The 9,729-nt window shown below is 65.9% G+C and overlaps 3 protein-coding genes across 3 annotated transcripts in view; 1 reads left to right on the top strand and 2 right to left on the bottom strand.

Moving 5' to 3' along the window:
* Positions 1 to 1,922: 1,922 nt before the first annotated feature.
* Positions 1,923 to 3,892, top strand: MNEG_4662 (20S proteasome subunit beta 6; the record flags this gene model as incomplete). The annotated part of the gene is made up of 5 exons (XM_014046865.1): positions 1,923 to 1,961; positions 2,315 to 2,456; positions 2,720 to 2,862; positions 3,358 to 3,444; positions 3,818 to 3,892. The coding sequence occupies 5 exons, from the start codon at positions 1,923 to 1,925 to the stop codon at positions 3,890 to 3,892; spliced, it is 486 nt and encodes a 161-aa protein (XP_013902319.1).
* Positions 3,893 to 4,317: 425 nt separating this feature from the next.
* On the bottom strand, positions 4,318 to 5,369 carry MNEG_4661 (hypothetical protein; the record flags this gene model as incomplete). Its single annotated transcript, XM_014046864.1, has 3 exons — positions 4,318 to 4,511; positions 4,697 to 4,862; positions 5,319 to 5,369. 3 exons carry the CDS (start codon positions 5,367 to 5,369, stop codon positions 4,318 to 4,320), a joined length of 411 nt encoding a protein of 136 aa, XP_013902318.1.
* A 1,444-nt stretch (positions 5,370 to 6,813) lies between these two features.
* The window catches only part of MNEG_4660 (Chloride channel protein CLC-f), a gene marked incomplete at both ends in the record, with an annotated part of 6,477 nt that continues 3,561 nt past the window's right edge, over positions 6,814 to 9,729 (bottom strand). Inside the window, 7 exons of the mRNA XM_014046863.1 lie at positions 6,814 to 6,843; positions 7,203 to 7,291; positions 7,826 to 7,937; positions 8,186 to 8,378; positions 8,671 to 8,858; positions 9,165 to 9,290; positions 9,549 to 9,701. Coding sequence (XP_013902317.1) covers positions 6,814 to 6,843; positions 7,203 to 7,291; positions 7,826 to 7,937; positions 8,186 to 8,378; positions 8,671 to 8,858; positions 9,165 to 9,290; positions 9,549 to 9,701 — 891 coding nt within the window. The remainder of the gene's footprint in view (positions 6,844 to 7,202; positions 7,292 to 7,825; positions 7,938 to 8,185; positions 8,379 to 8,670; positions 8,859 to 9,164; positions 9,291 to 9,548; positions 9,702 to 9,729) is intronic.

The raw sequence follows: 9,729 nt of genomic DNA, 5'->3' as shown, positions 1-9,729 counted from the left end.
GGGCGCCGCCTCGGCCGGGCCCTGGCTTTCCCCTCCGCCGCCCGAAGCGGCGAGGAATGCCGCCGGTGTGAGTGTGAGCGCCAGCAGCAGCAGCCAGCTTCTGGGGTCGCGCCATGGCGAGCCCGCGTCGTCGCCCGAGCCGCCCCAGCCAAAGCCTTTGCCGAACCCCCTGCCGCCGTTGCCACCGCCGCTGCCGCCGCCGCCGGCGCCGCCGTTGCTGCTCGGGCTGCCGTCGTCGGGGGCCGCGGCGGCGCTGCCATTGGCGCCGTTGGCGGCGACGCTCGTGCGGGTCGGGGCACGGGGCGTGGCCACCAGGCGTGGTCGGCCAGGAAGCTGCCGCAGCTGCGAATACAGGCCGGCGCCTGGGCTGGTTGATCCCGCTTGGCTGCACGTACGGCCGTGTGATGGCAGATAAAACCCATGGCTGCTCGCTGTGGGCGCAGCAACCCGATGTGCTGCGGCCGCCACCTGGAGCACCGCCGACGACGGGCGGGTCGCCGCTGTTGCCGCCTGGTGATGGCGGGCTGACAACATGACGCGCTGTGTAAATCCCACGTTTCACTCCTCTTGAAGTCCCTTTCACCCGTAGCTTCGCATGCAGGTGTGGCAGCTAGATCGCGTTGTCCACGGTACCGTATGCAGCAATTGAATGATTGCACATGCATATGTCTCTGCAGCTCAAGTCAACAAATCAATCCCTCAGCATACCACAACGTTGCACAGATCAAAGTAATCAGATCACCAGCTGGGTGTGCTCCTTGTGCCTCCTACTGCTGCGGGATCTATTTGTACTCATTTATCATAGATCTCAGGCACGTCCGGGGAGCCTGATAGGAGCTTGCCGGCCCCGGAGGAGCAAGCGCGAGCATCCATGGCCACGCTGCTTACAGCGGGCGTGCCAAAGCACGCGGCAGCATCCGGCATCAAGCAGCACGCCTCATGGAGCCCGTGAGTTTTGCTGCCCGTCATCTGAAATATGCGCTGCTGTGCGCCGCCCAGCGCGCTCGTCGCTCATGTAATGCGGTCGCCCCAACCTCCCTGCACCATACCGCCCACCTGTATTGCAGATACGATGACAATGGCGGGTGCGTGCGGTGAAATGCGGGGCACCAGCCGGGCCGTCGGCTGGCTCAAGCAATAGCACGCACCGGGCATGCGGCATGCATCAGGGCGCCCGCACTCAGAAGGGCGCCCGCAATCAGAAGCAGCACGCCGTGCCCGAGACAGCTGGACATTGCGTTTCAATCCTTCGCCCTGTCCTTTGGCCTGCACCCTCATCCGGCCCGGCCGCCGCTGCCGCCGCTCCGCTCTTTTGCGCAGCACGACGCTGGCGGTTGCGGGCGCGGACTATTGCATCGTGGCGGCCAGCATGCGCATGTCTACGGGGTATAGCATTATGACGCGCCGCTCCTCCAAAATCCTCACCCTGTGAGTGCTGGGCTTTGCATGTGCGAGCGCCCCGCATGTCGGTCGGCAGCTGCACAGGCCGCTGCATGCAACACATGATTGCTGCGCCATGCAGCCGCGCACTCCTCTGTGGAGCGCGTGCTGGGCTGCCGGCATAACCAGGAAGGACGGGGAGGCGGGGTCGCGCCCTTGAGGCACACAGCAGCGGCTGTGGTTGCGGCGGCGGTGCCAGTAGCTGCGCCGGCTGCAGAGGGGGCTAGCTCGCAAAGGCCACAGCTGTTGGGCTGTGGTCGGGTGCGACTGCAGGCGAGCGGCCCTCAACTGATGAGCACGGCCAGCCGGCTCTTAAGCGATGTGCACCCCAGCCAATCGGATGTTATGGCATGAGTCTTTCTGGCCTGCAAGTGATGCCCCGCTGGCTGCGCCGCCGCTCACTAGTGACCCGGCCCGTGCCGCCCCCCTTCCCCCCACCCATCAACACCAGCACGGACAAATGCGTGATCGCGTCAGCCGGGATGCAGGCGGACATGAAGGCGCTGCACAAGATGTTCATGGTCGGTCGCAGGGCGCTCGCGCAGCGCCTCTGCGCCGCGGCGGGGGCGCGTCGCGGGGGCGGCTGCGGTCGTGGCGGGGTGGCCCGGCGTATTCTTGGGGAGGCGCGGCAGCCTGGAATGCAGCAGTTGGCTCGACCGCTTGTTGGTGTTATCGTATCACCCTTCTTGAAGCTGCCATAGGATCGTGGAGCACTTGTGTTTTATGCAAGCCGGCGCCAGCCAGCTTCCCTCGCCCCCCCCACGCTCCCTCTGCCACACGTCCCTCCCCCCCTCCGCCTCGAACAACCCGTAAAACCAAACTCCTTCTCATCCAATACACATGCATGCACTGCGCCCACTCCCCCAAATCGCAGTCCCGCAACGTGACGTACCAGCACAGCCACGGGCGGCCCATGAGCTGCCCAGCCACCGCGCAGCTGCTGTCCAACACGCTCTACCACCGCCGCTTCTTCCCATTCTACACATTCAACATCTGCGCCGGCCTCGACGAGGAGGGTGCGCGGCCCCTCTGCCCTGCTCCCCGCCTTGAAATGTGTTGAACGCCGCGCCCTCGCGCCGGCCATCCTGCCTGCCCCGCGCGGCTGCGGCTGCATGCTGCCGCACCGGCCGCGCGCGTCTCCGCCGCCCCCAGCGCCGCCCCCACCGCACCAAGCATGCCCCCTCCTCACCTCTGCCGCCCCGCTCCCAGCTCCCCATACCCTCGCCCTCGTCGCTGCTTCCCACAATCACTCGCGCCCGCGGTCTTCACACCTTGACAGGCAGGGGCGCGGTGTACACGTACGACGCCATCGGGTCTTACGAGCGCACCGGCTACTCGTGCCAGGGCAGCGGCAAGGACCTGATGCAGCCGGTGCTGGACAACCAGCTCAAGGCCGCCAGCCCCCTGGTGCTGCCGCCGCGGGTGGGTGGCCCTCGCTCGTGTTTGTGGGGGCGGCGCGGGGGCGAGGGGCGGCTGCAGTGCTGCAGGCTGAGGAGGGGGGATTGGAGAGGAGAAGGGGTTTGGGGTTCTGAGGGGCTTGAGGCGGCGGGCCTGGGCCGCTAGGGGACTGGCCAGCGGCCAGGCAGCTGGTGGCAGCGCAGCAGCGCGGCAGTTGCAAGGGTCATTGCCTGGGGCAACCGCGGCGGGGCTTGTGGAGCTGGCAGTTGCAAAATTACTATTCTATTTAGTAGCTCCCGCTTCCATGCGCGTGCGCACGCGCACTTACACACACTCACAGACACACACGCACACGCAGACACACATACGCACACGCACACACACACACACACACACACACACACACACACACACACACACACACACGCGCGCGCGCGCACACACACGCACACGCACACACACTCACACACACATGCCCTCTCTTCCCCCTCTCCCTCTTCCTGTGTCTGTGTCCCCCAGAACTCTGTCACGGAGCTGCCCCTGGAGCAGGCTGTTGACCTGGTGAAGGACGCCTTCGTCAGCGCAGGGGAGAGGGACATCTACACGGTGCGCTCGCGCACACACCCACACATACACACGCACGCACGCCGTGCGTGCACGCGCATGCGCTGTGTGTGCAAGCGTGGGTGATTGGCTGCGGTCCGTGTCGGGGCTGGGTTTGTCTCGCGGGCTGCGATGTCTTGTGGTCATGCCCCTCTCCGGCCTGCAACCACTCACAGCCGTGACAGCAGCCCCTCACAAGCATGCACGCGTGCGCCCGCCCACACACACCTACGCACACGCAAACGCACGCAGTGCGTGCACACACACACACACACACACACACACACACACACACACACACACAGATGCATGCATGCACGCGTACACCCACACGCATACACAAAATGCCACACAATCTCACACGAACACCGCCCAGGGCGACAACGTGGAGATCCTTATCATCACAAAGGACGGCATCAAGCGCGAAGAGCTAGAGCTCAAGAGGGACTGAGGGGCCCAGGGCCCAGATCACGGGGCTGGCTGGCACGCGGCAGCGGCCCAGGTAGCGTTTATAGCCAGCGAACTGGACGCGCCGCCCCTCGGCGCGGCGGTGGGCTGGAGGGGGTAGGCGTGCCGCTACCCACATATTGCAGCCGGGGCCGCGGCGGTGGTCCTGCACCCTTTGTAACTTTAGGTGTTCAATTGGTGCGCGGCTCAGGTGTTGGCTGGTCTTCATGTTGCAGCGCCAGTACGGGAGCTCACAGCGACTGTGGCTGCCTCACGGCACCAAGCCTAGTCAGCAATACTGCGACAGTGCTCTTAAACACAAACTTCCGCGTTTTCCAGCGGCCTTTCCTTGTCAAGACTGCGACCCCGCAATCGAACAACGGCGACCACGACGCAGAGGCGTGCGCCGCTTCGAAGCGGGCGCGTCCGTCACCGCGCGCCGCCCGCGGCGAGCGCCACGAACGCCAGCCCGGCCAGCAGCAGCGCCGCCTCCGCAACCATCGCGGCGGCGAGCGCGGCGGGCCGGCCGACGCGCAGCCGCGCGGACAGCCAGAAGAGGAGGCGCTCCCCAGCGGGCGCCAGAGCGAGGCCGGCGGCCAAGCGGGCCGGGCGGGTGGCCTGAACTGTTGAGGGGCCGACACGTCCAATGTGGATGGTGTGCGGGTTGAAAAGCAAGGGGGAGAAGGTCACATTTGGAGTTGGGCGAGCACAGCGGGCGTGCGGCGCCGGGCTAAGAGGGGGCGGCGCGGCGGCGGGAGGGGCGCGCATGCGTTTGCACGTCTGCAGGCGCCGCAGGGGCGCACCGCACCTGATAGGTAGAGCGGTGTGCATGCGAGCGCGAACTTGGGCCACGCGCCCTGAGCCAGCGGGCTCTGGCCCGTCGCGCGCACGAAGAGCGCCCACGACACGGCCAGCGCGCCGCACGACATCAGATTGCTGAGGGTGAGGTAAGCAAACACGGCGCCGGCGCCGTGCTGCGCAACCAGAGCGCGCAGGCGAGCAAGGGGGCCGTGGCCGCTGCGGCTTGCAGCTGCGTCGCAGCTGCTGCCGGCGTCGCCGCAGCTGCCAGATGACGCAGCATTGGTTTGTCCCGAGAAACGCTGATATGGCAGGCCGCTGTCGGCGGTGCAGGCAGGGGGCGTGTGCAAGCGCCGCCCAGAAGTGCGCCGCTGCGACATCGTCAGCTGCGGCCGCAGCGACGGCAGCTGCAGGTGCTTACATGGCGCTTGGTATGCGATATCATGACACCAAGCCGCCATCATCAGCCTTGGTGCTTCCGCGGACAGTTCCGGCGCCGAGATCCGATCGCCGTTCCGGTCGCAAATTGTATGGTGCTATTCCTGACGCGATGTATATCTGATAGACCCGTGCCCGGATAACCAGCGAGTGAAGGCTCCCAGCTCAACATGGGCGGCGACACTCGGTGTCACCTGCATGACAGCAGCAGTTTCGCATCGGCCCTCTCCAGTGATCGACGCCATGGCAACTAGAGCAGTGCTTCACGTGCAAGTTTGCTGGCTGTGCGCGAAGCGATGTCTGCAGGGGCTTCTGGCGCAAGCCTGGTTTGCACTGTCCAGGACAGATCTCGTGGCCAGGCGCTGTTGTGAAGCGGTAGAAAAGGGCCCTTGTGAACTAAACGCACTGTAAGTTGGATGCGGGTTCCCAGCGATCTGGTGCAGCTGTCATCACTCAGGAAGCATGCAGCACGAAACCGTAGAAACAGGCGGCCCCAACATTGGAGGCGGTAGCAGCGCCAGCGACCCCGCAGCGCAGCGCCCGCGTCGTCTCCATAACACGGCTGGGTCGTGGGCACGGCGGTGTGATAAAATCGGCTTTTGGTTACAGAACAAAGCTGAAGAGCTGGATCCGCTGCGCACGCGCGCCTGAGCAGCCAAGTCTGAGCACTACGCCGCAGCATGAACAACTTTGACCAGCAAAGAACCCCTGGCCCAATGGCCAGAGTCACCCTACAGCGCAGCCGTGCGCTGCGGCCCGCCCGCAAGCCGGGGCCAATCAAGTGCGCTGTTGTGTGTACAAATGAGGGCAGGCAGGCAGAGCCCTAAGCGGTGACAGAAGCCGCGCAGCATGCCCGGACACGCCGCAACACGGCGCGGCGTGCCAGGGCGCCGGCTGGCAGCTGTAGTCGTTGAATCCAGGGGCTCGCGCGGGCGGCTCAGCCGCGAGTGGCGCTCAGGCTTCGACCCAGCGGCAGCACCGATGGAGACAGTAAGTGGGTTGGCTGCATTGGTTGTGAGCAGGCCTTGTCTGCTGCGCGCCGCGCCACGTTGAAACGGGCGCGCTCTGCACGCCGTCCCTGTAACGCAGGGCCGCGCGGGGGCCCGCAAATACCACCTGCTGCGGGGCTGCCGCCGCCGACGACACATCATCCGGTCCCGGCCCGCCTGTCTCGGCGCGCGCGCAAAATGCAGCCGCGCGCCGCCTACACCACATCAATCGATCCCAGGCGATCCCCAGTCGCCACGCCCGCGCCGCCCCATCCGCTGCATGTCCAGAGGTGGGCGCGCATGATACAGCTTCTCCGAAGGCAGCTCCACAGCTCCAAATCAGGGGAACGCTCGACCCCCCTGCCATGCCCAGACACTCTGCCCCCAGACAATGACATTCCCAGCTCAACGCAGCCGGGCAACCCCCAGCAGAGCAGAGTTTGCCGCCCCAGGCTCTAGGCGGCGGGGCAATGAAATGAGAACCAGGGAGCCAATAGCCTTGGACTGAATCCGTCCAAAGTTTCGAGGCTCGACGCATTGGCAGTACAAATATGGTGATGTGATGGCGGCCCGATGGCCCTCCGGCCATTGACGCCTGCCACCGCCTGATGCGCTGCGGGCCGCGCGCCGCGCGCGACGCCGTGGCTGCTGCTGGGCGCGCCGCTGCTGCCGGACGCGCGCGGCGGTGGGGTGGATCATATCAGGGGGCCCTGTTGAAGTTGTTGTCGGCCTGCAGGGCAAGCGAAGGCAGCGGGGTCCAAGGCCGGCTGAATTCATCAAATGGGGCTGGGGCGCCGCACTTGGGTGATGGCCAAGGGTAGCTGCGTTGCGGCCCAACCCATATCGCACACAGACGCGCTTAGTTGCGACTACCCGCGCAGCCATGCGCCGGACAAATGAGCCTGTGCCCCACTGAGTCCCCAGTGGGACCCTTCCTGAAGGCTCCTCCATCCTGACTTCGAAAACCTGTGGCGTCCCAACAGCTTCCCAGACGTCACCACCAGCCCCTCTACCGAAGGCCACCATCACATCGTATTGGAGCCCCGAGATCTGAGATCTGGATCTGGGGATCTGGATCTGGTGACTCACCTGGTTGAGCAGCTCGTCCTTGACCAACTCTGCCTCTATGTCTTCCAGGTACACCAGGCCCATGGGGCTGAAGTTGTCATCGACAACGACTGGGGGGCGCGTGGGGTTGGGAGAGAGTGAATAGCGGAGTGAGGGGGTTGCAGAGTGTGCAGATTGCAGAGGATGCAGACTGCAGAGGGTGCAGGTTGCACAGTGTGAAGGTTGCGGAGGGTGCAGGTTGCTGAGGGTGCAGGGCGTGCAGATTGCACATGCGAGCAGACTTGTAAATGGGCGGCTGCAAGGTGAGCGGTGGTGAGCGGCTGGGGGTCTGGTGAGATGGGGGGGGGGGGCGCACTAGGGCGTTTGGGACTGGGGCTGCCGCGTTCGAACCCCCCGCTGGCGCAGGGTGATTGTGGATGGATGTGTCTCAAAAGACCATGATCGTGCATGTGCGTGCGGCACCCATGTGTGTATGTGTGTATGTGCACGCGCGTGCACGCGCGTGTTGTGGGCATCGTGTGTGTGCCGCCGTCGACGCGCATCCCTCGCGACAGCAGGCGCCGAAACCAGCGGAAACAGCGCCCTCATCAGGCAGTGCAGGCATAAACAAGGCGCCCAGCGTCCCCGCCCCCAGCGCAGCGCACCCGCGGCCGGCGAGTTGCGTGTGGCCAGCGCGACCTTGGCCTGCTCCAGCGGCAGAGTGTGGCGCACGTACAGCCGCGCGGGCGTGCTGATAACCTCCTCCACGGTGCGCACCTGTGTGCGTGTGTGTTGTGTGTGTGATCATGTGTGTGTGTGTGTGTGTGTTTGTTTGTTTATTTGTGATCTAATTTGTGTGAATGTATGGAAGAGAGAGAGTGTGTGTGTGTGTGTCTCTTGTGTGTGCCAATCGTGGAAAACATTGAGGAAGGAAGGGACCTCTTGATTGATGGGACAAAGACATGGGCCCGGCGGCGGAGCACACAGAAGTCCCCGGGCAGAGGCCCAGCCCGCCACGGCTTCACCTCCGGCGCCGCGGGCGCCGCGGCCGCGGCCGCGCCGCCGCCCGCGGCCGCGCCCCAGAAGTTGTACGCCTCGGCGAAGAAGCCTTGCGCCAGCAGGCGGTCCAGCTGGCGGCCCAGTACGCCCTCCCCGTACTCCGACACGACGGATGCCACGCCGATGGCGGCTAGGAGCGGTACGAGCAGCCCGACGTCCCTTTGAGGGGCGAGCAGGGGTGGTGCGGGCGCGTGGGCGCGGGCACGTTGGATGGGGAAGCGCGCGATTGGCAGTTTGTGAGGATGGCGCCACTGGTGACGGGCCCTCACGATGGCAAACGCGTCCTGCGCCCCACAGAGCGGGCTCACGCGGCCAGCTGCTGCGGCGCCATCGGGCACAGCTTGAAGTAACGGGCAGCGCGGTCGGAGGTCACGCGACCGCAAACGGGGCCGAGCGGAGCGGTCCGGGCGACCCGCCCCCGCGCGCCCGCTGCCGCGCGCCCGCTGCTCACTGCGTGATCTCCACCATCAGTGCGATCGCCGTAAGCGGCGCCCTGCAGGCCGCGCCCAGCACCGCCGCCGCGCCGACGACGGTGAAGGTGGTCGGGTCGACCACGCCCCAGGGGCCGGCCACGACGTGCGACGCGATGTCGCCGACCAGGGCCCCGAGAAACAGGGACGGCTGGAACAGGCCGCCCACCTGCACGCACGCACGCGTGGCAGAGAGGGTCGGCAACGAGAGAGGGAACGGTCCAGACAGCACGCACACACATGCACACACATGAACACAAACAGGCGTGTGTGCGCATGCGCGTGCGCACACAGCGTGCGTGAAAGCACACATGCATGCGCAATACGTACACGAACACACACGTCATCCGTAGCCAGCATCAACATACGCTCAAAACCAACCAACGTTTCCCTAACTCAATCACTCATGCAACCCTCTGCAGACGCAGCGGGCGGCCGCCCCCAAAGTGGTGAGCGGGCGAGGATTGGCGCGCACCAGCCCCGCGCCGGCGCAGATGCTGGTGGCGGCGATCTTGGCGAACAGCAGGGAGGTGAGGTCCGTCACGCTGGCGCGGCTCTCGTCCCGGAAGATCTCCTCAAGGCTCGTGTAGCCGAATTGGACCTGACGACAAGGTGGACGATTTTGAAATTGCAGTGCGACAGATGAGCAACCGGGTGTGTGGAGAGAGCTCCAAACCCTGAACTTGAACCCTAGGCCAACCCTTAGACTGTAGAGGGCCGGTATGCGCAGGTGCTGAGCACATGTGGAGTGGCGGCCGCGCGCGCGGGGCGCGTATCGCGCCCATCGCTGCAGTGCCCACAAAACGCCGGGGCGTGCCAGGAGCGGCCCACCCAAGGCCGCGCGGCGCCCCGGGCTCACCGAGGGGAACCTGAAGGCGATGAACCCGCAGACGGCGCCGCCCAGCGGCGCCGAGACCCAGCGCGGCAGCGGGCGCAGCGCCGTCTCGCTGACGCGCACGCCCTCGTAGAGCAGCACGGCGGCGCCGGCGCAGCCGACACCCAGGGCGGAGAACTGGGCGGCGGGGTGGCCATGGGGGCGT

Source organism: Monoraphidium neglectum (genome assembly GCF_000611645.1).
Source record: "Monoraphidium neglectum strain SAG 48.87 unplaced genomic scaffold scaffold00658, whole genome shotgun sequence".
Taxonomy (NCBI): domain Eukaryota; kingdom Viridiplantae; phylum Chlorophyta; class Chlorophyceae; order Sphaeropleales; family Selenastraceae; genus Monoraphidium; species Monoraphidium neglectum.
This window is presented reverse-complemented; position numbering and strand designations above follow the sequence as displayed.